We start from the raw sequence: 25,731 nt of genomic DNA, 5'->3' as shown, positions 1-25,731 counted from the left end.
TGGGCTTAGTTGCTCTGCGGCATGTGGGATCTTCCCGGACCAGGGATCGAACCCGTGTCCTCTGCATTGGCAGGCAGATTCTTAACCACTGCGCCATCAGGGAAGCCCCAAGGTAATAAGCTTTAAGTGTTGGATCTGAACTTGATCTGAACCTACAGACTGTTAGCCCTTCCTTGTGCTGCCCCTCATACTTACTGTAAAATTCCTTTTTTTTTCTGAATTGCCACCTACTTTTGTCATCAAGTATGACAACTTAAAAGATGAGAAAGGAACAGTTAATGAAGACAGTTTATTGGAGGTCCGTGAGTTATGCATAGCACGTGCATTTTAAGGGAAAGTTGTGTTCCATATGGAAACAAAGTTCATGGAATTTGTTCAAGCCAGAATGAGACTTAACTGTTTCACAGTTGAGTTAGGGATCCTCTGAGAATCAGAATATTTAGATACGAGAGTGGGCCCATCAGATTATCGGAAGAAAAAAAAAGAATCATAAAAGGTTTACTATCCCCTAGAGTTTTCAAATATCTTCACATACTTAAAAGCAGTCTGTTTCCAAAACTGTAAGCACTTGGCATGGTAGGGTAGGTGACGAAATGGTAAGGAAATGACATGAGTCATGCCTGCCTCCTCTAAAAAGCCATGAATCTAGAAGTCAAATGGGAAATGGCAGGGAGATGTCCGAACGTCCAGAGTTAAATATTGAATTAAGTCCACAGGCCCATAAATTAGAGTCTAGTGAATGTCTACTGCTGTCACACGGGGCAGTGACTAAGGTTTTTGTGCTTATGTGAAAGATAACCTTGTTCCTCTTTCAGAATAAATTTGAGTGCATATTTCATTCATCCATTCCACACTGTTGACCTGTTTTGTACATGCACTGTTCTAAGTGTTGGAACGTTTACTAAAGTATAACTACATCCTAGACACTGTTCTAAGTGCTTTACATAATTTATTTCACTCAGTCTTATACCACAAGCATATGAGGTAGGTATTTTTCTGTTTAACTTACAGATAAGAAAATTAAGGCATGGAAAAATTTGGGCTCTAGAGCGCAGGCTTAGTAGTTGTTGTGCATGGGCTTAGTTGCTCTGCGGCATGTGGGATCTTCCCGGACCAGGGATCGAACCCGTGTCCTCTGCATTGGCAGGCAGATTCTTAACCACTGCGCCATCAGGGAAGCCCCAAGGTAATAAGCTTTAAGTGTTGGATCTGAACTTGATCTGAACCTACAGACTGTTAGCCCTTCCTTGTGCTGCCCCTCATACTTACTGTAAAATTCCTTTTTTTTTCTGAATTGCCACCTACTTTTGTCATCAAGTATGACAACTTAAAAGATGAGAAAGGAACAGTTAATGAAGACAGTTTATTGGAGGTCCGTGAGTTATGCATAGCACGTGCATTTTAAGGGAAAGTTGTGTTCCATATGGAAACAAAGTTCATGGAATTTGTTCAAGCCAGAATGAGACTTAACTGTTTCACAGTTGAGTTAGGGATCCTCTGAGAATCAGAATATTTAGATACGAGAGTGGGCCCATCAGATTATCGGAAGAAAAAAAAAGAATCATAAAAGGTTTACTATCCCCTAGAGTTTTCAAATATCTTCACATACTTAAAAGCAGTCTGTTTCCAAAACTGTAAGCACTTGGCATGGTAGGGTAGGTGACGAAATGGTAAGGAAATGACATGAGTCATGCCTGCCTCCTCTAAAAAGCCATGAATCTAGAAGTCAAATGGGAAATGGCAGGGAGATGTCCGAACGTCCAGAGTTAAATATTGAATTAAGTCCACAGGCCCATAAATTAGAGTCTAGTGAATGTCTACTGCTGTCACACGGGGCAGTGACTAAGGTTTTTGTGCTTATGTGAAAGATAACCTTGTTCCTCTTTCAGAATAAATTTGAGTGCATATTTCATTCATCCATTCCACACTGTTGACCTGTTTTGTACATGCACTGTTCTAAGTGTTGGAACGTTTACTAAAGTATAACTACATCCTAGACACTGTTCTAAGTGCTTTACATAATTTATTTCACTCAGTCTTATACCACAAGCATATGAGGTAGGTATTTTTCTGTTTAACTTACAGATAAGAAAATTAAGGCATGGAAAAATTAAATAGCTCAGGGTGACAGAACTAATAGGTAGGAGAGGCAGCACTGGGTCGTCTGAATCCCTAGCTCACCTTCTATGACACACTGAGTTATGTCTGATACCCACCAAATATCTAGGAAGGGCAAATCCTTTTTCCCATTTGAAGGGTGGGGAAAATGAGGCCAGATTGCTCAGGCAGGTCAGACAACTTGGCTGATTATCTCCCTACAAGCTCTTGATGAAAGACACTATCATTCTATAACTTGTGCTTTTATGGTCAAGGGAAATAGTGGTCTGATTGACAAAAACAATTTTTTGTGTGTGTGAAGAATTATCAGATAACATGCCTTATATATTCTTTTGACTGAAAATTCTAATCTTCAGGGGAGGGAGAAACCTTCCAGCTTAAAATAAATTGTAACTATTGCAGAATGCCTTATATAAAATAATTTTATACACACACTTATATTTTTAATTCAACTTGGGAATACAAAGATGGGGGCATGGGGTGAGGGAGAAGAAATATTGATTGTGTATCTACTATATGTTAGGCAATTTTACATATTATTTTTAATCTAATCTTCATAACAACCTTGTAATTTAGGTATTCTTAACCTTCTTTTAGTTGGAAGGAAATAAAGACTCCTGGGGTTTGCCCATAAAGCTAATAACTGTGAGAAGCAGCTTTGAACTACTCATGTTCTTCTCTTTGTATCTTGCTAACTCTAGAAAGAGAAACCTAAATGAATGCTATTTTATCATTAAAAAATTATATTCCCCATTTGTTTTGGAAATTTGAATATATGAAGATGACATATATGAAGAAAATAAAAGTCAATTGTAATGTCACCACCCAGACATAACTACTATGAACATTTCAGTTATCTCTCGCTCTCTTTCTATATATATATATTTAAATATAAATATATGTGTATATACACACATATATAAACACGCATATATACATGTCAGGATTATATATATATATTTAACATCTTTATTGGAGTATAATTGCCTTACAATGGTGTGTTAGTTTCTGCTTGATAACAAACTGAATCACCTATACATATATCCCTCTATCTCCTCCCTCTTGCGTCTCCCTCCCACCCTCCCTATCCCACCCCTCTAGGTGGTCACAAAGCACTGAGCTGATCTCCCTGTGCCATGTGGCTGTTTCCCACCAGCTATCCATTTTTACGTTTGGTAGTATATATAAGTCCATGCCACTCTCTCACTTCGTCTCAGCTTACCCTTCCCCCTCCCCATGTCCTCAAGTCCATTCTCTATGTCTGCGTCTTTATTCCTGTCCTGCCCCTAGGTCCTTCAGAACAATTTTTTTTTTTTTGATTCCATATGTATGTGTTAGCATACAGTATTTGTTTTTCTGACTTCACTCTGTATGACAGACTCTAGGTCCATCCACCTCACTACAAATAACTCAATTTCGTTTCTTTTTATGGCTGAATAATATTCCATTGTATATATGTGCCACATCTTCTTTATGCATTCATCTGTTGATGGACACTTAGGTTGCTTCCATGTCCTGGCTATTGTAAATAGAGCTGCAATGAACACTGTGGTACATGACTCTCTTTTTTTTGAAATTTTGAATTTTATTTTATTTTATTTTTTATACAGCAGGCTCTTATTAGTTATTCATTGTATACATATTAGTGTATATATGTCAATCCCAATCTCCCAATTCATCACACCACCACCACCCCCCTGCCACTTTCCCCTTTGGTGTCCATACGTTTGCTCTCTACATCGGTGTCTCAATTTCTGCCCTGCAAACCGGTTCATCTGTATCATTGTTCTAGGTTCCACATATATGCGTTAGTATACATATTTGTTTTTCACTTTCTGGCTTACTTCACTCTGTATGACAGTCTCTAGATACATCCACGTTTCTACAAACGACCCAATTTCGTTCCTTTTTATGGCTGAGTAATATTCCATTGTATATATGTACCACATCTTCTTTATCCATTCATCTGTTGATGGGCATTTAGGTTGCTTCCATGTCCTGGCTATTGTAAATAGTGCTGCAATGAACATTGGGGTGCATGTAGCTTTTTGAGTTAGGGTTTTCTCTGGGTATATGCCCATTGCTGGGTCATATGGTAATTCTATTTTTAGTTTTTTAAGGAACCTCCATACTGTTCTCCATAGTGACTGTATCAAATTTGGATTCCCACCAACAGTGCAAGAGGGTTCTGGTTTCTCCACACCCTCTCCAGCATTTGTTGTTTGTAGATTTTCTGATGATGTCCACTCTGACCGGTGTGAGGTGATACCTCATTGTAATTTTGATTTGCATTTCTCTGATACTTACTGATGTTGAGCACCTTTTCATGTGCTTCTCGGCCATCTGTATGTCTTCTTTGGAGAAATGTCTATTTAGGTCTTCTGCCCATTTTTGGACTGGGTTGTTTGTTTTTTTTAATACTGAGCTGCATGAGCTGTTTATATATTTTGGAGATTAATCCTCTGTCCGTTGATTCACTTGCAAATATTTTCTCCCATTCTGAGGGTTGTCTTTTCATCTTGTTTGTAGTTTCCTTTGCTTTACAAAAGCTTTTAAGTTTCATTAGGTCCCATTTGTTTATTTTTGTTTTTATTTCCATTACTCTAGGAGGTGGATCAAAAAAGATCTTGCTGTGATTTATGTCAAAGAGTGTTCCTCCTATGTTTTCCTCTAAGAGTTTTATAGTGACCAGTCTTAGATTTAGGTCTCGAATACATTTTGAGTTTATTTTTGTGTATGGTGTTAGGGAGTGTTCTGATTTCATTCTTTTACATGTAGCTGTCCAGTTTTTCCAGCACCACTTATTAAAGACTCTGTCTTTTCTCCATTGTATATCCTTGCCTCCTTTGTCATACATTAGTTGACCATAGGTGCGTGTGTTTATCTCTGGGCTTTCTATCCTGTTCCATTGATCTATATTTCTGTTTTTGTGCCAGTACCATATTGTCTTGATTACTGTAGCTTTGTAGTATAGTCTGAAGTCAGGGAGTCTGATTGCTGCAGCTCCATTTTTCTTTCTCACAATTGCTTTGGCTATTTGAGGTCTTTTGTGTTTCCATACAAATTGTGAAATTTTTTGTTCTAGTTCTGTGAAAAATGCCATTGACAGTTTGATAGGAATTGCATTGAATCTGGAGATTGCTTTGGGTAGTATAGACAGTTTCACAATGTTGATTCTTCCAATCCAAGAACATGGTATTACATCTCTCCATCTGTTTGTATCATCTTTAATTTCTTTCATCAGTGTCTTATAGTTTTCTGCATACAGGTCTTTTTTCTCCTTAGGTAGGTTTATTCCTAGGTATTTTATTCTTTTTGTTGCAATGGTGAATGGGAGTGTTTCCTTAATTTCTCTTTCAGATTTTTCATCATTAGTGTATAGGAATGCAAGAGATTTCTGTGCATTAATTTTCTATCCTGCTACTTTACCAAATTCATTGATTAGCTCTAGTAGTTTTCTGGTGGCATCTTTAGCATTCTCTATGTATGGTATCATGTCATCTGAAAACAGTGACAGCTTTACTTCTTCTTTTCCAATTTGGATTCCTTTCATTTATCTTCTCTGATTGCTGTGGCTAAAACTTCCAAAACTATGTTGAATAATAGTGATGAGAATGGACAGCCTTGTCTTGTTCCTGATCTTAGAGGAAATGGTTTCAGCTTTTCAACATAGAGAATGATGTTGGCTGTGAGTTTCTCATATATGGCCTTTATTATGTTCCCTCTATGCCTACTTTCTGGAGGGTTTTTATCATAAATGGGTGTTGAATTTTGTCGAAAGCTTTTTCTGCATCTAATGAGATGGTCATATGATTTTTCTCCTTCAGTTTGTTAATATGGTTTATCACATTGATTGATTTGCATATACTGAAGAATCCTCGCATTCCTGGGATAAACCCCACTTGATCATGTCGTATGATCCTTTTAATGTGCTGTTGGATTCTGTTTGCTAGTATTTTGTTGAGGATTTTTGCATCTATGTTCATCAGTGATATTGGCCTGTGGTTTTCTTTCTTTGTGACATCTTTGTCTGGTTTTGGTATCAGGGTGATGGTGGCCTTGTAGAATGAGTTTGGGAGTGTTCCTCCCTCTGCTATATTTTGGAAGAGTTTGAGAAGGATAGGTGTTAGCTCTTTTCTAAATGTTTGATAGAATTCGCCTGTGAAGCCATCTGGTCCTGGGCTTTTGTTTGTTGGAAGATTTTTTTTTTTTTTAATATATATTAATTAATTTTATTTACTTTTGCTGTGTTGGGCCTTCGTTTCTGTGCGAGGGCTTCCTCTAGCTGTGGCAAGTGGGGGCCACTCTTCATCGCGGTGCGCGGGCCTCTCACTATCGCGGCCTCTCTTGTTGTGGAGCACAGGCTCCAGACGCGCAGGCTCAGTAGTTGTGGCTCACGGGCCTAGTTGCTCCGTGGCATGTGGGATCCTCCCAGACCAGGGCTCGAACCCGTGTCCCCTGCATTAGCAGGCAGATTCTCAACCGCTGCGCCACCAGGGAAGCCCAGGAAGATTTTTAATCACAGTCTCAATTTCAGTGCTTGTGATTGGTCTGTTTATATTTTCTATTTATTTCTGGTTCAGTCTTGGAAGGTTATGCTTTTCTAAGAATTTGTCCATTTCTTTCAGGTTGTCCATTTTATTGGCATATAGTTGCTTGTAGTAATCTCTCATGATCCTTTGTATTTCTTCAGTGTCCATTGTTACTTCTCCTTTTTCATTTCTAATTCTATTGATTTGAGTCTTCTCCCTTTTATTCTTGATGAGTCTGGCTAATGGTTTATCAATTTTGTTTATCTTCTCAAAGTACCAACCTTTAGTTTTATTGATCTTTGCTATTGTTTGCTTCATTTCTTTTTCATTTATTTCCGGTCTGATCTTTGTGATCTCTTTCCTTCTGCTACCATTGGGGTTTTTTTGTTCTTCCTCTGATTGCTCTAGGTATAAGGTTAGGTTGTTTATTTGAGATGTTTCTTGTTTCTTGAGGTAGGATTGTATTGCTATAAACTTTCTGCTTAGAACTGCTTTTGCTGCATCCCATATGCTTTGGGTCGTCGTGTTTTCTTTGTCCTTTGTTTCTAGGTATTTTTTGATCTCCTCTGGTTTCTTCAGTGATCTCTTGGTTATAAAGTAGTATATTGTTTAGCCTCCATGTGTTTGTATTTTTTACAGATTTTTTCCTGTAATTGATATCTGGTCTCATAGCATTGTGGTCGGAAAAGATACTTGATATGATTTCAGTTTTCTTCAAGTTACCAAGGCTTGATTTGTGACCCAAGATATGATCTATCCTGGAGAATGTTCAATGAGCACTTGAGAAGAATGTGTATTCTGTTGTTTTGGGATGGAATGTCCTATAAACATCAATTAAGTCCATCTTGTTTAATGTATCATTTAAAGCTTGTGTTTCCTTATTTATTTTCATTTGGATCATCTGTCTATTGGTGAATGTGGGGTGTTAAAGTCTCCTACTATGATTGTGTTACTGTTGATTTCCCCTTTTATGGCTGTTAGCATTTGCCTTATGTATTGAGGTGCTTCTATGTTGGGTGCATAAATATTTACAGTTGTTATATCCTCTTCTTGGATTGATCCCTTGATTATTATGTAGTGTCCTTCTTTGTCTCTTGTAATAGTTTTTATTTTAAAGTCTATTTTGTCTGATATGAGAATTGCTACTCCAGGTTTCTTTTGATTCCCATTTGCATGGAATATCTTTTTCCATCCCCTCACTTTCAGTCTGCATGTGTCCCTAGGTCTGAAGTGGGTCTCTTGTAGACAGCATATATATGGGTCTTGTGTTTGTATCGATTCATGCAGCCTGTGTATTTTGGTGGGAGCATTTAATCCATTTACATTTAAGGTAATTCTTGATTTGTATGTTCCTATGACCATTTTCTTAATTGTTTAGGGTTTGTTCTTTGTTATTGTAGGTCTTTTCCTTCTCTTGTGTTTCCTGCCTAGGGAAGTTCCTTTAGCATTTGTTGTAAAGCTGGTTTGGTGGTGCTGAATTCTCTTAGCTTTTGCTTGTCTGTAAAGGTTTTAATTATCCGTCAAATCTGAATGAGATCCTTGCTGGGTAGAGTAATCTTGGTTGTAGGTTTTTCCCTTTTATCACTTTAAATATGTCCTGCCATTCCCTTCTGGCTTGCAGAGTTTCTGCTGAAAGATCAGCTGTTAACCTTATGGGGATTCCCTTGTATGTTATTTGTTGTTTTTCCCTTGCTGCTTTTCATATTTTTTGTTTGTGTTTAATTTTTGATAATTTGATTAATATGTGTCTTGGCGTGTTTCTCCTTGGATTTATCCTGTATGGAACTCTCTGTGCTTCCTGGACTTGATTGACTGTTTCCTTTCCCATATTAGGGAAGTTTTCAACTATCATCTCTTCAAATAATTTCTCAGTCTCTTCGTTTTTCTCTTCTTCTTCTGAGACCCCTATAATTCGAATGTTGGTGCGTTTAATGTTGTCCCAGAGGTCTCTAAGACTGTCCTCAATTATTTTCATTCTTTTTTCTTTATTCTGCTCTGCAGTAGTTATTTCCACTAGTTTATCTTCCAGGTCACTTATCATTCTTCTGCCTCCGTTATTCTGCTATTGATTCCTTCTAGAGAATTTTAAATTTCATTTATTGTGTTGTTCATCATTGTTTGTTTGCTCTGTTTCTTCTAGGTCCTTGTTAAATGTTTCTTGTATTTTCTCCATTCTATTTTCACAATTTTGCATCATCTTTAGTATCATTACTCTGAATTGTTTTTCAGGTAGACTGCCTATTTCCTCTTCATTTGTTTGGTCTGTTGGGTTTTTCCCTTGCTCCTTCATCTGCTGTGTGTTTTTCTGTCTTCGCATTTTGCTTATCTTACTGTGTTTGGTGTCTCCTTTCCGCAGGTTGCAGGATCGTAGTTCCTGTTGTTTTTGGTGTCTGCCCCCAGTGGCTAAGGTTGGTTCAGTGGGTTGTGTAGGCTTCCTGGTGTAGGGGACTGGTTCCTGTGTTCTGGTGGATGAGGCTGGATATTGTCTTTCTGGTGGGCAGGACCGCGTCCGGTGGTGTGTTTTGGGGTGTCTGTGACCTTACTGTGATTTTAGGCAGCCTCTCTGCTAATGGGTTGGGTTGTTTTTCTGTCTTGCTAGTTCTTTGGCATAGGGTGTCCAGCACTGTAGCTTGCTGGTTGTTGAGTGGAGGTGGGTCTTAGTGTTGAGATGGAGATCTCTGGGAGAGCTTTTGCCATTTGATATTATGTGGAGCCAGGAGGTCTTTGGTGGACCAGTGTCCTGAACATGGCTCTCCCACCTCAGAGGCACAGGCCTGATACCTGGCTGGTGCACCAAGACCCTGTCAGCCAAACAGCTCAGAGGAAGAGGGAGAAAAAAAGAAAGAAAGAAAAAAATAAAAAGAAAGTTAATAAAATAAAAAATTAAAAAAATATTAAAAGTAAAAAAACCTAAAAAGTAATTTAAAAAAAGAAGAAAGAAAGAGAGCAACCAAACCAAAAAACAAGTCCACCAATCATAACAAGCGCTAAAAACTATACTAAACCCCCCCCCCCAAAAAGGACAGACAGAACCCTAGGATAAATGGTAAAATCAAAGCTATCCAGACAAAATCACACAAAGAAGCATACCTATACACACAAAAAGAGAAAAAGGAAAAAATAAATATCTACATGTAAAAAAAAGTAAGGAAGAGAGCAACCAAATCAATAAACATATCTACCAATGATAATAAACTCTAAATAGTAAACTAAGATAAACATAAAACCAGAAAGCAGTCAGTCACATACAGCAAACCCCAAGTCTACAGTTGCTCCTAAAGTCCACTGTGTCAATTTTGGGATGATTTGTTGTCTATTCAGGTATTCCACAGATGCAGGGTACATCAAGTTGACTGTGGAGATTTAATCCGTTGCTCCTGAGGCTGCTGGGAGAGATTTCCCTTTCTCTTCTGTGTTCACACAGCTCCCGGGGTTCAGCTTTGGATTTGGATCCGCCTCTGTGTGTAGGTCGCCGGAGGGCGTCTGTTCTTCGCTCAGACAGGATGGGGTTAAAAGAGCAGCTGATTCGGGGACTCTGGCTCACTCAGGCGGTGGGGGAGGGGTGAGGGAGGGGTACGGATGCGGGGCGAGCCTGTGGCAGCAGAGGCCAGTGTGACGTTGCACCAGCCTGAGGCGCTCTGTGCGTTCTCCCGGGGTAGTTGTCCCTGGATTACGGGACCCTGGCAGTGGCGGGCTGCACAGGCTCCCCGGAAGCGGGGTGTGGAGAGTGACCTGTGCTTGCACACAGGCTTCTTGGTGGCAGCAGCAGGAACTTTAGCGTTTCATGCCCGTCTCTGGGGTCCGCGCTGATAGCCGCGGCTCGCGCCCGTCTCTGGACTCATTTAAGCAGAGCTCTGAATCTCTTCTCCCCGTGCACCCCAAAACAATGGTCTCTTGCCTCTTTGGCAGTTCCAGACTTTTTCCCGGACTCCCTCCCATCTAGCCGTGGCGCACTAACCCCCAGCAGGCTGTGTTCACGCCGCCAACCCCAGTCCTCTCCCAGCGCTCTGACCGAAGCCGGAGCCCCAGCTCCCAGCCCCGCTCGCCCAGGCGGGCGAGCACACAAGCCTCTCGGGCTGGTGAGTGCCGGTCGGCGCCGATCCTCTGTGCGGGAATCTCTCCGCTTTGCCCTCCGCACCCCTGTTGCTCCGCTCTCCTCCGCGGCACCAAAGCTCCCCCCCTCCGCCACCCGCAGTCTCCACCCGCGAAGGGACTTCCTAGTGTGTGGAAACCTTTCCTCCTTCACAGCTCCCTCCCAGAGGTACAGGTCCCGTCCCTATTCTTTTGTCTCTGTTTTTTTTTTTTTTCTTCTTTTTCCCTACCCAGGTACGTGGGGAGTTTATTGTCTTTTGGGAGGTCTGAGGTCTTCTGCCAGCATTCAGTAGTTGTTCTGTAGGAGTTCTTCCACATGTAGATGTATTTCTGATGTATTTGTGGGGAGGAAGGTGATCTCCACGTCTTACTCCTCTGCCATCTTGAAGGTCTTATCAGAATTATATTTTAAGTATAGTTTTATAACTGTAGTTTGAACTTGGCACATTAAAATTTTTTCTCCATATTAATCTAAAAAGAAAACAGGATTAATGTCTGAAGTACTTTGTTGTATGATGTGCCATAATTTATTTAACCATCCCCGTTCGGTGGGGGGATATTTACATTGTTTTCTCTATCCTCTCTCATTTTTAACTGAGGAGGAATAAACTAAACTAAATCAAACAAAGGAAAACCTCTGCTTTGGCCTAAAAGAGAGGCAGCCAGAGGTAATAAAATTTTATTTTGGTTTTCGAAAGTGTTTGTTTATGGGTAAATTATCACACGTTATGAACTGCCGGAAGCCATTTTTTCCCTTTGCTTTTTTATCAAATTAGACTATAGCATGATATATTAATGGGTTTGATGAATGGTAGTCAGTGGAATCTGGTGGGTAAGATGCAGGTTAGTAGGAGTTTGTTTACAACAAGGCTAGGTTTTGAGCCAGCCACTCAGATGATTGGCCTATGAAGGCCTAATCGTTTAGTTCTTAGAATTGGTTCCTTTTGCATCTGCAAAGCAAGTGGCCTCTCTGTGACTTTCCATTCTTGTCTCTTTTCTTATAGAGCCTCCTTGGCCAACCGCAGGTTAAACCTAGCTCTGGCATACTTTGAAAAGGCAGTTGACAATGTTATTGCTGCTAAGGGTGATAGGACATCAAATCTGGTTGGTCTTTATGAGGAAATTGCTCAGATCAAGCAGCTGAGGAGGAACCATGAGCAGGCCATCCAGTACTTGCAGCAGGTAGGTGGGTTGGCTGAAGCCCTGGCCAGGTGGGCTTGTTTGGCCCCAGGCCCAGTTCCCAGGGCCAGGGACGCTTGGGCTTCCCAGAACAGGGGATGGGATCGATTTTCCTCCAGATCCACACAAGAGACCTTCCTCAGCTTTAAATGACCTGGACAGAGAACAACGACTCACAGTGGGCCTATCTGCTGTGTGACCTGATTTAAGACAGCATTTCCCCTACCAGGCTTCCCTCACCTCTATCTGTACTGGGAAGAGGGAGCTGAGAAAGTCTACTCCAGGGAAAAAAGCCATAGGGGCAACTGAACTTAAGTCTTTAGCAAATGCAAAGGACTTTTTTTTTTTTTTTTTTTTTTTTTTTTTTTGCGGTACGCGGGCCTCTCACTGCTGTGGCCTCTCCTGTCGCGGAGCACAGGCTCCGGACGTGCAGGCTCAGCGGCCATGGCTCACGGGCCCAGCCGCTCCGTGGCATGTGGGATCCTCCTGGACTGGGGCACGAACCCGCGTCCCCTGCATCGGCAGGCAGACTCTCAACCACTGCGCCACCAGGGAAACCCTCAAAGGACTTTTTAAATGAAAATTTTTGATATTTTGGTGCAGTGCCGTCATTTGTCCTTTAAACTAGTCTAGCTGGTTGTATCTCAGAGTTTATGGTTAAACCACCGTAAGTGTGTTTTGATTGTAGGTAAGTAATTTGACAAATGCAGAGAGGAAAACAAAACTAAACATACAAAGGAATGTTGAGTTTATCATAATGGAAACAGACTAGGGCACTATATGTATCATGTACTTGAAACTTCCCTTGAAACTGCTAGTTAAATTCACCTTTTCTCTCCTCAAATGAGAACCATGCTCATGGCCTCATGACATGTATATAATCATTGGCTTCCTCCACACTCAACCTCCTGGACTCTTCCTCTGGCTTATAAGAGAGAATGTTTATAGCAGCTAGAATTTTCTTGATTTCTATTCAAAAGTGAGGTACTGGGGGTTCTAGAGGAAAGCCAAGTCATGAACTCATCCAACAGTAGTCCTTCCTTAGGCAGAGTCATCCTTTTCAAAGTGGGTAGCTTTGGGAGAGACGCAAAGGAACTGGTAAGGGAGGACACTGTCCCATGCTCACCTGGCTTCATCCACTTAATGGACACTAATGTATTCAGTGGTTTATCAGGAGGAGTTTGGGATTTGTAAAGAATGTAACTTAAATATTTTTTAAATGTTGATTTTCTCTGCTTATAAAAGTAATCCATTTTGGTGGACATTATTTTCCAGTCATATATGAGAAAAAGAGAGAGGAAAAGTGTGTGTGTGTGTGTGTGTGTGTGAGAGAGAGAGAGAGAGAGAGAGAGAGAGAGAGAGAGAGAGAGAGAGAGGGAGGGAGGATATTATAGGGAAAGTTTTGTGTCCTACTTTTTTCCACTCTTGTATTCCCCCATGTTACTAAATAAACTTTTTTTTTTAGTTTTCAGAAGTTATTTGGATATTTTGAATATTGTTTTCTTTAGCATGAATGTTAATTGAAGCTTCTTATTCTGTGTTTTCTAGCTAATCATCTTGCTCATTTAAAAAATGTCCTTGTGTATACTCACAGTATTTGTGCTCCATCTATATATTTGATTTTTTAAAAATTGGTGGGAATGTAAATTGATACAACCACTATGGAGAACAGTATGGAGCTTCCTTAAAAAACTAAAAATAGAACTACCATATGACCCAGCAATCCCACTACTGGGCATATACCCTGAGAAAACCATAATTCAAAAAGATACATGTACCACAGTGTTCACTGCAGCACTATTTACAATAGCCAGGACATGGAACCAACTTAAATGTCCATAGACAGATGAATGGATAAAGAAGATGTGGTACATATATGCAGTGGAATATTAGCCATAAAAAGAAATGAAATTGAGTTATTTGTAGTGAGGTGGATGGACCTAGAATCTGTCATACAGAGTGAAGTAAGTCAAAGAGAAAAACAAATACCGTATGCTAACACATATATATGGAATCTAAAAAAATTCCATGAATGAATTTTTGGATTCATTCTGATGAACCTAGTGGCAGGGCAGGAATAAAGATGTAGACATAGAGAGTGGACTGAAGGACACGGCGGGGAGGGGGAAGCTGGAGCGAAGTGAGAATAGCATCGACACATATATACTACCAAATGTAAAATAGTTAGCTAGTGGGAAGCAGCAGCATAGCACAGGGAGATCAGCTCGGTGCTTTGCTATACCTAGAGAGGTGAGATGGGGAGTGTGGGAGGGAGGCTCAGGAGGGAGGGGATGTGGGGATGTATGTGTGCGTGTGGCTGATTCACTTTGTTGTATGACAGAGACTTACACAGTATTGTGAAGCAATTACACTCCACTAAAGATCTATTACAAAAAATACAAAAAAAATTAGTTATGGTTATTAAGAAATTTAATCTATTTGTGAATATGTAAAATTTGTTTTTTATGAGAAAAAGTTTATGATTATAGAGTTAGGAGATTCCAAGGCCACCTTATTCTTTTCTTGGACACTAATTTTTAACTTTAAGGAAAATCTGGATTGTCACCTCCTAGCATCCACTGAATTCCAGATGGATTAATATTTTTTACATCAAAACTAAAAAATAAAAATAAAAAAACTAAACAATATAAATTAGCCAGAAGAAAGTACAGTACTGGAATAAAATGTACTGAAGTTAAAAATTGGAGGAAAGAACTCTCTGAGCACACAAAGATATAACAGAAGAGAAGAGATTGATAGGTTTAATTATAAAAAGACCTAAGACTTGTGCCTGTCATGAAATACCATAAATAAAATAAAAAACAAACTCAACCAAGATGAACAGATAACCCAAATAGACTCTAATGATTAAAAAACAAAAAGGATTTGTAGTTAACTTTCTGAGAAGGAAATCTCCAAGCCCAGATGATTTCACTGGGTAATTCTACTTATCATTTAAAGAAGAAATAACACCCATCCTACATAATCTTTTCATAAAATTGAGGAAGACGGATTACTTCCCAACTCATCTTATGAGGCCATCATCACCCTGATAACAAAATCAGGCAAAGACATTGGAAGAAAAGGCAAAACCAAAACAAAAAAACCCAACTATAGACCAATACCTTTCATGCACATAGATGTAAAAAATCCTCAACAAAATATATAGCAATATATAAAAAAAGAATAATACACCATGATCAAGTGAGGTTTTTTCCTTGAGAATGTTAGGCTGGTTCAGTATTCGAACCTGAATCTTGCCAATTGATGCAGAAAAAGCATGTAACGGAATTTAACATCCTTTCATGATGGAAGGGGAACTTCCTCAATCTGACAAAAGGCCTGTACAAAAAACCTACCGTAAGACTGAATGCTTTCCTCTTAAGATTAAGAACAAGGGGAAGATGTTCACTTGCTGCTCTTACTCAACATAGTACTGGAAGTCTTAGCCAGTGTAATAGGCAAGAAAAAGACATACAGCTTAGAAGAAATAAAATGGTCTCTATTTGTAGATAACATGACTGGCCAAGGAATCTACAAATCTCCTAGATCTAGTAAGTGAGTTTAAGCTTCGCAAGGTCATAGGTTACAAGATCAATACACAAAAACCAGTCATATTTCTATGTTAGCAAGGTACAACTGGAAACCAAAACTTTTAAAGATATCATTTACAATAGTCCCCTCCTCCCAAGTGAAACACTTAGGTATAAATCTAACAAAATATATACAGGATCTATGTCCTGAAAACTACAAAATCCTGATCAAAGAGGTCAGAGATGACCTAAATAAATGGAGACACACTGTGTTCTTGGATTGGAAGACTCAATATAGTAAAGAGGTCAGTTCTTCCCAAATCAGTCTGTGGGTTTAATGCAATTATGATCAAAATCTCAGCAGCAATTTTTGTAGATATAGACAAGCCGACTGTAAAATTTATATGGAAAAGCAAAGAAACCAAGAAGCTAAAGCAATTTTTAAAAATAGTACAGTTGGAGAGAATCACATCACTTGATTTTAAGACTTCCTCTAAAGCAACAGTGAGTGGGTATTGGTGAAGAGATAGACAGAAATCAGAATCATTGGAACACAAGGAGAGTCTAGAAATAGACTTAATTAATTAATGGCCAATTAATTTTTGACAAAGGTGCAAAAGCAATTCAATGTGTAAATGATAGTCTTTTCAGCAGGTAGTATTGGAACAATTGGTATCCACACGCCAAAAAAAACCCCAAAACACTTTCATATTGTACATAAACATTAACTCAAAATGAATCATTGTCCTAAATGTAAGAGCTAAAATTTACATTTACTTTACAATAATCAAGAAATAATATAAAACAGCAAAGATGCCAATTTTCTTCTATCAAATTGTCAACATTTTAAAAAGGGTAACATTTGTGATTGATGAGAACAATTTGATTACAAACTCCCTGAAGGGCAATTTGGCAGGATGTCACACATCTTACAACTATATATATTTTAAAACTGTAATGAGATCAAGCTTTCACCCATCCTATGGGAAAATTTTAAAAATTTGAAAATATCTAGCTTTTGTCAGACAGTGGGTAAACAGGTCTGCTCATTCATAGCTGGTGGGAGTGATAGTGTAAACTGATATGAAATTGGGGGACCAATTTGATATATCTAGTAAAATTGAAAAGGAAACATGTATAAGGATGTTCACTGTGGCAGTATTTATAATTGTGAAAAATTAGAAACAACCTTATCAATAAATGAAAGGAAAATTTTATATATTAACTAGATAGAATTTTGTAATGTTTAAAAGGGCTAGATTTTGGGAGTTCCCTGCTTGCCTAGTGGTTAGGATTCCTGGCTTTACTGCCATGGCCCGGGTTCAATCCCTGGTCAGGGAACTGAGATCTCACAAGCCACGCAGCATGGCTAAAATAAAATAAAATAAAAGGACCAGATTTTTTAAATAAAGAGAAGGTTAATTTTAAAAAACAGCATTAAGGAAAATATAACTTGCATTTTTAGGACACAGAAAATACTACTGTTTATAGTTACATATACGTAAACATGAAAAATGAACTGCAAAGTAAGTAGAACTGCATCAAAATGTACATCAAAATGTAAACAGAGGCAGAGACTTCTGGCTGTGGCTTTGTAAAGAGGTCTGTATACACTCTCAACATACACAGCAAACGTACACACACAGACACAAACTAAATAAAATGATCAAAAACACCCATTTCAGGGCACTGGAAATAGATAAGCAACAAACAGATTGCAAATCATTCTCAAAAAACTGTTAGAGCTTTAGATAAAGAGAGAGTCTTTCTGGCATCTTGCGTGGGGCTGCTCCTATCCATCCACTGCCCCAGCTTAGTCCTTGAGAATAGCAATTTTATCAGCATGGAGCTAGCCAAGAGAACCAGCAGCTTTGCTGGCAGAGGAGGCTGCTGACTCAGTTTAGAGCAAGGGGCAAAAACCTACAGATTTTCAGATAATAGTGGCCAACTTAGTAGGAAATGAATTGGGGATCGCCTGATATTTGTTAGCCTGAATTTGCTGTACTGGTTGGTGTCAGTCTCAGGCCAGTCATAAATTTTAACCAGAGGAACCTTGAAATGAGAGAGCCATAGAAAGGCTAGATGAGCTTTCCAACATCCCTGGCCAACTGGGAAACCACATACGCATGCAGGGGACATTGGTGAGTCCAGCAGAAAGTAACAAGCAAAGGAGACTTGAAATGTGGCAGAGCTTTAAATGTACCCCCCAGTCTCATACCGGTCACTCAACAGAGGATGAAAGATAAAGAGTCTGGAGGCATTTGAGTGCAACCTCTTCCCAAGTCAGTGGGTCAACACGAAGCTATGCAGACACAGGGGTCACCCCCAGGAATCCAGACTAAAAATTAAAATAAGTGTTAAAACCTGAGCAAAGACTTTCAGTTTCTGGTCTAGTATGTAGGAGCTTGGAAATGGTCTCTCCATCCTAACAAGAAAAAGCTGAACAAACTGAAAAATCAGTAACTCTTCTTAGATCTGTCAGAGAAGTGAGGTCACAGGGTAAACTGATGCCCCTGAAATTGGAGACACGGGTGAATACAGATAATCACAATTTACCAGAATAGATACCCTTCTTCACAGGAACCAGTACTGGGGTAGGAAAACCTGAACTGTAGTTGATGAATTTATGGAAGATCAGTGTGCACAAGTCTGAGAGTTAAAACTTCTAAGGGTACTCAGTCACAGGGGAGCCCCTACACTTTTGTGTTTTATCTCCAGGAACTTGACGAGGTTCTCAAAGTGAATACTGGAGAAAAATCCCCCCTTGCTTGCAGCAGGGAGGGGGGAAAGTCACCATTTAAAAATATACCAGAACATTCTGCTTAACAAGGCCTATCCTCAGGAGAAACTCTTTTTTACCAGACCCTAATGGGTTTTTTTCAGAGCCTAACCAGCCTGAGAAAATAGAAATATCCAGCTCCAGCCTCCTCCATCCTGTCCCACCTGAGGAAGAGGGGACTGAAGAGCACCTGTGTTCACAGTGCTGTAGGCCCGCCAAGAGACTGAGACTGAGACCTAATCATAGGATTATACAGCGTTTCCCTTCCCCCAGCACCTTACTACCACATTACTAAAGACCTATTTAGAGCAGTTCCTTTTACCCAATACATCATGCCCAGAAAAAACTACAGGGCATACTAAAAGGCAAAGACCACAATTTGAAGAGACAGGGCAAGCATCAGAACCATACTCAGATATGGTAGGGATGCTGGAATTATCAGACTGGGAATTTAAAACAACTATGTGTTATCCAAGGGCAGGAGATGGATTTCCCAGCTCAAGAAAACAGAGAATTCACCCTTCCTCTGCCTTTTTTTGGGTTGTTATTGTTCTGTCTAGGCCCTCAATGGATTGGGTGATGTCAACCCATATTGGTGAGGGTGGATCTTTTTTACTCAGTCTACTGATTCAGATGCTAATCTCTCCTGGAGACACCCTCACAGACACACTCAGAAATAATGTTTTTCCAGCTATTTGGGCATCTGTTAGCCCAGTCAAGTTGACACAAAAGTAACCATCACAAATACACTCCTTGTCAACTTGATACCTATATGCATCTCCTTAAACATAATCTCCAAATAAAGACAATAACAAGGTCATAATTCCACCTGACATGATACAACTATCCTGGGTACAACTGAAAACGCACAAATCCCTTCCCCAAGAAGAGGAGGTAAAGACCTTCAAGGATGTTTACTCATCTTTTGGTATCCCATAACCTGAAAGCTATGCTGTAAAATTAATGATCCTTAAATGCTGATATAAAGTTAATACATCTTATGTAACATGATAAAATAAAATAGCAAAGAAAACAAAGATATTTGCTTAATATATATACACACACACAAACACACACACACACACAAACATATTTATAAAATAAGGAGGAAATGCTCATTACAATTATAGTCCTCATTTCTGTAACTGGTTATGTGGTCTTAGCTGGAATTTATAACTACCCTTTTCTGCTACCCATTCTATTTTCCTTTTGTTTTATTAGCACCTCAGCTGGTAATGGTTCTTTACCTGGTGGGGTGGTCCAAACCTTCACTCCTGAACTAATCTGGCCTGGTTTGGGATGTTGTCGTTTTCCATTGACCTTAATCACAGGACATAGTAATACTAAGAGAAGCCCTAAGGGATCTCCCGTATTCCAGACATACTCTTCCTTACCTCCATTGTGGAATACTACTCCAATTCTTCTTAGTGGTCAGGATCAATCACCCCAGTCAGCACAGTAACTCCTTTCCTTGTCTGTTGACTCAAAGGCATGAGGAACCCCAAATGGCCAGGTAGCAGTCTTAACTTCCAGTTCAATGGAATCATTGTTGTATCTTCTGGTGGAAGCACTCCTCCCTCTGGAACTAAGACCTCTAGGCCAGCAGAGCATAAAGTTGTGGGAACAGGAAGAAAAATTTTGCTAGTGGGTCACTAGGGGTAATAGTGGCGCTGCTCATAGTTCCACCCCTTGATCCCTAGACCTGTGAATCCTGGCTACTGGAGAAACAGTACCATTTACTGGATGCTGATTCAGAGAGTATACAGCCTTCTGGAGAAGCTTGACCCAGCCTTGCAAAGTATTGCCACCTAGCTGACACTATAACTGAGTCTTCAAAAGGCATTCCACTGTTCCATGAAGACAGCTACTTTAGGATGGTGGGTAACCATCCTAAAGTGGTGAATTCCATGAGCCTGGGCCCACTTCCACACTTTGCTGTGAAGTGAGCTCCTTGGTCTGAAGCAGTATTGTGTGGAATACCATGATGGTGAATAAGGTATCCTATGAGTCCACAGATGGTAGTTTTGGCAGAAGCCTTGCATGCAGGAAATACAAATCTGCATCCAGAGTAGATATCTGTTCCAGTAAGGGCAAAACACTGCCCCTTCCATGATGGAAGTAGTCCAATGTAACCAACCTGCTACTAGGTAGATAGCTGATCACCTGGGGAATGGTGCCATACTGGGAGCTCAGTGTTGGTCTCTGTGCTGGCAGATTGGACACTCAACAGTGGCCATAACCAGGCTGGCCTTGGTGAGTGGGAGTCCAAGTTGTTGAGCCCACTCCTGGTACCAAAATCTGTGTTAGAGTTCTCCAGAGAAACATAACCAACAGTATATATAGATAGAGATATAAAAGAGGAGCTTTGGGCTTCCCTGGTGGCGCAGCGGTTGAGAGTCCGCATGCCGATGCAGGGGACACGGGTTCGTGCCCCGGTCCGGGAAGATCCCACATGCTGCGGAGCGGCTGAGCCCGTGAGCCATGGCTGCTGAGCCTGCGAGTCAGGAGCCTGTGCTCCGCAACGGGAGGGGCCACAGCAGTGAGAGGCCCACGTACCGCAAAAAAAATAAATAAAATTTAAAAAAATAAATAAAAGAGGAGCTTTATTATAGAAATTGGCTCATGCATGGTTATGGAGAATGAAAAGTACCACAATCTGCCATCTGCAAGCTGAAGAACCAGGAATGCTGGTGTATAATTTAGTCTGAGTCTGAAGACCTGAGAACCAGGGGAGCTGATGGTGTAAATCTCAGTCTGAGGCCAGAGGCCTGAGAAATGGGGGACGTGGGGGCCGCTGAAATAAGTCTTGGCGCCCAAAGGCCCAAAGGGCAGGAGTAGATGGATTTCTCAGCTCAAGAAAAGAAAGAGACAAATTGCTCTTCCTTTGCCCTTTTTTGATTCTATTCAGACCCTTAATGGATTGGATAATTCCTGCCTATGTTAGTAAGGGTAGATCTTCTTTACTCAGTATACTAATTTAAATGCTAATATCTTCCAGAAATATCTTCACAGACACACCAGAAATTATTCTTTACCAGCCTATCTGGGATCCCTTAGCACAGTCAGGTTGACACACAAAATTAACCATTGTAAGTACATATTTGTGCGCAGGGTTATATTGGAAATCTCTGTATTTTCCACTCAATTTTGCTGTGAATGTAAAACTGCTCTAAAAAGTCTATTAATAAAAAAAAAAAAAAAAAAAAACCCAAAACAAACGCACACAAAAATAACACCAGAGCAAAGACATTAGCCTCCAAGCTCCATGGGGGAGACAGATTCTGTAGTTTAAAAACAAAACAAGGGCTTCCCTGGTGGCGCAGTGGTTGAGAGTCCGCCTGCCGATGCAGGGGACACGGGTTCGTGCCCCAGTCCAGGAAGATCCCACATGCCGCAGAGCGGCTGGGCCCGTGAGCCATGGCCGCTGGGCCTGCGCGTCCGGAGCCTGTACTCCGCAACGGGAGAGGCCACAACAGTGAGAGGTCCGTGCACTGCAAAAAAAAAACCCAAAAAACAGAAACAAAACAAAACAAAACAAAATCCCATAAAGATGTATCAGAATCTGTGATTGCTCCTATATTTTATCTAAAATGTACAGTTGTCAGCAAAAAAAGGGACAATACAAGGAGGCAGGAACCTGTGACTCAGAAAAATTGACTCTAGGGAATTCCCTGGTGGTGGTCCAGTGGTTAGGGCCCGTGCTTTCACTACTGAGGGCCTGGGTTCAATCCCTGGTCAGGGAACTAAGATCCCGCAAGCCTAGCAGCACAGCCAAAAAAATAAAGAAATAAAAATAAAGAAAAGAAAAGAAAAAGAAAAAGAGGTTGACGGTAAGTGGGCTGGATGTTGGATTTAGCAAAAGCTTCAAAGCAGCTATCATAAATATGTTCAAAGAATTAAAGGAAGCTGTTCAAAGAATTAAAAGAAAATATTATGAAAATCACTTAGTAAATAGGAAATCTCAATAGAGAAATATAAACTACTTTTAAAAATCAGCTAAAATGGAAATTCTAGAATTTTAAAATATAGTAACTGAATGAAAAATGTATTAATGATCACATCAGATTTGAGATGGCAGAAAAGATACAGATAGCTCAAACGTAGGTCACTAGAGATGATCCAGTCCAAAGAACAGAGATAGGAGATATTGAAGAGAAATGAACAGAGCATAAGAGATCTGTGGGACAATAGCAGATGTACCAACACTCACGTGATGAGAGCTGCAATAGGAGAGGAGAAAGAATGAGGCAGAGAAGCATCTAAAGAAATAATGGCCCCAGAGTTCCCAAATTTGATAAAAATGTTATCCACAGATTCAGAAGTCTCAGTGCCAAGTAAGGTAAGCACACAAAAAAAACATAATTAGACACAGTCAAATTGCTGAATGACAAAGAGAAAATCTTAAAAGCAGCAGTGGAGAAACAACTCTGTACAGGGGAATAACAATAGGATTAATGATTTTTTCATCAGATAAATGAAGGCTAGAAGGCAGTGGAATAATATGTTCAAAATACTGCCATAGAATTCAACCAAGAATTGTACATCCAGCAGAACTATCCTTCAAAGATGAAGGTGAGATAAAGATATTTCCTGATTAACAAAAACAGGATTTGTTGGTAGCAGTCTTGCCCTGAAAGAAATACTAAAGGAAGCCATTAGGCTGAAAGAAAATGTCAGCACATGGTAACTCAGATCCACAGAAAGGAATGGAATTGGAACTGATAAGTATGCGGATAAACATAGTAGACTGTATACACATACACAAATATTCACCAACTTGTGAATGTGTAAAAATGTGATATATCCATATGATAGAAAACTACTCATCAATAAAAAGGAGTAAAACTAATTCATGCAACAACATGGATGAACCTCAAAAACAGTATGCTACATGAAAGAATCCAGCCTGAAAAGACTCTATATTGTGTGATCACATCATGTATCATGATTATGTAACTATATAAATTTACTAAAACCTTATCAGACTGTATAATTACAATGGGTGAATGTGTGGTATACAAATTATACCTTAATATAGTGGTTAAAAAAAATGTTAGTGCCTGTTCCTGAGTGATGTGTATGAAGATAATGTTCATTTTCTTGTTGCTTCTCTGCATTTTCTAGATTGATTACATAAACATCTATTATGTTTGGAATAAAAGACAACATTAGAAGTAAATTTGTAAACAATAAAAACTGTATATTTAAAGTTCTTTGAAAATCAAAACTCACCCTCTCTCTCCACACACACATACACTGAACAGAAACCCCAGGAAGCAGTAAAATCTCCATCAGACTTTAATTTAGCTAAAAACATAGTCTTGCTTTGCACTTGGGAGTTTAATATGATGGTTATTTTAGATCTCAGGATAAGACTGTTGAGACATAAGCTTTCTTTTCCTACAGAAAATCCATGCATTTCATCAAGAGAATAAAATCAGAACATCATCTGATATGCCATCAGGTTATATCTCAGACTTCTTGAGTGCTGAAGACTTTTATGAGTGCTGGAAAGAGGACAGGCATGGGCTTTAAGCATGCAATTGTCTAATTAATTTAGCTGAAGCAGAAATTAGACACTTGTAAAGGCTAGCATATTGCCTTAAATAATTGTTTCCCTTTTTTGCAGATGCTGTTGAGATATATTTTATAAAAAGCATCGCTGTGTATCAGACAACATTGGGCCCAGAGGATTATGAAACACTGACGACCATTGAAGAATTTTGCAAATGGCTTGTTCAAAATGGGGAAAAACAGGTAAATGTTATCAACTAATAAATGTAATTGCTAGATTGTTTATTAGATTGGGACAGCCTTTTTCATCTCATAATTCAGAAACTGGAGCTCAGAGAAGGCTCAGGTAAAGCCAGCAATAAAAATAGGGCTGGTGCAGCTTGCAATATTAGTAAAGAAAGAGAAGTATTTTTCTTGTATCTTGAAACATGAGGTCCTTCAAATCCTGGACACATATAATCTCTGGTCCTGTAAATTTAATATTTTAAGTCAAAATTGGCTTTTATCTTTGGATATAGCTGATAGTTTCTTATTTTTTACATCTTTATTGGAGTATAATTGCTTTACAATGATGTGTTAGCTTCTGCTTTATAACAAAGTGAATCAGTTATACATATACATATGTTCCTATATCTCTTCTCTCTTGCGTCTCCCTCCCTCCCATCCTCCCTATCCCACCCCTCCAGGCGGTCACAAAGCCCCGAGCAGGTCTCCCTGTGCTATGCGGCTGCTTCCCACTAGCTATCTACCTTACGTTTGGTAGTGTATATATGTCCATGCCTCCTCTCGCTTTGTCACAGCTTACCCTTCCCCATCTCCCTGTGCTATGCGGCTGCTTCCCACTAGCTATCTACCTTACGTTTGGTAGTGTATATATGTCCATGCCTCTCTCTCGCTTTGTCACAGCTTACCCTTCCCCCTCCCCATATCCTCAAGTCCATTCTCTAGTAGGTCTGTGTCTTTATTCCTGTCTTAGCCCTAGGTTCTTCATGACATTTTTTTCCCTTAAATTCCATATATATGTGTTAGCATACGGTATTTGTCTTTCTCTTTCTGACTTACTTCACTCTGTATGACAGACTCTAGGTCTATCCACCTCATTACAAATAGCTCAATTTCGTTTCTTTTTACGGCTGAGTAATATTCCATTGTATATATGTGCCACATCTTCTTTATCCATTCATCCGATGATGGACACTTAGGTTGTTTCCAACTCCAGGCTATTGTAAATAGAGCTGCAATGAACATTTTGGTACAAGACTCTTTTTGAATTATGGTTTTCTCAGGGTATATGCCCAGTAGTGGGATTGCTGGGTCATATGGTAGTTCTATTTGTAGATTTTTAAGGAATCTCCATACTGTTCTCCATAGTGGCTGTACCAATTCATTTTTCTCTTGATATATTATTTACTTCTCAGTTTCCGGTCTTGAATTCTTTATTAATCAAACTTTTGTTTTCATATTAAAAAGACAGTTAGAGAAAATGCTTTTGATTGCTGACCTTTTACTTAGAAGTCCCATGAGTCTAAACTGTTACTCAAAAACTCAAAAACTTTATGTACTGAGTTCAGCATGAAGGCAGTGAAGACCTTTATTCGTCATGAGATCCCATGTGACTTTGACCTGACCAAGCCAACTTTATTCTTCCTCAGGCATGTGAGAAACAGGTGTGGATCTGACATGGTTTTGTTGGCCATGTGAAAACCAGTTTAAGTTTCTAGACCCTTAATAAGTAAGAATTTCTTTTCAAGGAATGAAGAAAAAGCTTTTTTTATTCCACATTTGAACTTTTTTTTTTTTTTTTTTTTTTTTTGTGGTACGCGGGCCTCTCACTGTTGTGGCCTCTCCCGTTGCGGAGCACAGGCTCCGGACGCGCAGGCTCAGTGGCCATGGCTCACGGGCCCAGCCGCTCCGCGGCATGTCGGATCTTCCCGGACCGGGGCACGAATCTGTGTCCCCTGCGTCGGCAGGCGGACTCTCAACC

At 39.8% G+C, this 25,731-nt stretch overlaps 1 protein-coding gene across 1 annotated transcript in view; it reads left to right on the top strand.

Moving 5' to 3' along the window:
- TTC23L (tetratricopeptide repeat domain 23 like) overlaps window positions 1-25,426 on the top strand; it is a 44,223-nt gene extending 18,797 nt beyond the window's left edge. The window contains 3 exon segments of the mRNA XM_007472264.1: window positions 11,749-11,928; window positions 23,863-23,990; window positions 25,400-25,426. Of these exon segments, the coding sequence (XP_007472326.1) occupies window positions 11,749-11,928; window positions 23,863-23,990; window positions 25,400-25,426 (335 nt within the window).
- The last annotated feature ends 305 nt before the right edge of the window (window positions 25,427-25,731 follow it).

Source organism: Lipotes vexillifer, unplaced genomic scaffold (genome assembly GCF_000442215.2).
Source record: "Lipotes vexillifer unplaced genomic scaffold, Lipotes_vexillifer_v1.1 scaffold647, whole genome shotgun sequence".
Taxonomy (NCBI): domain Eukaryota; kingdom Metazoa; phylum Chordata; class Mammalia; order Artiodactyla; family Lipotidae; genus Lipotes; species Lipotes vexillifer.
This window is presented reverse-complemented; position numbering and strand designations above follow the sequence as displayed.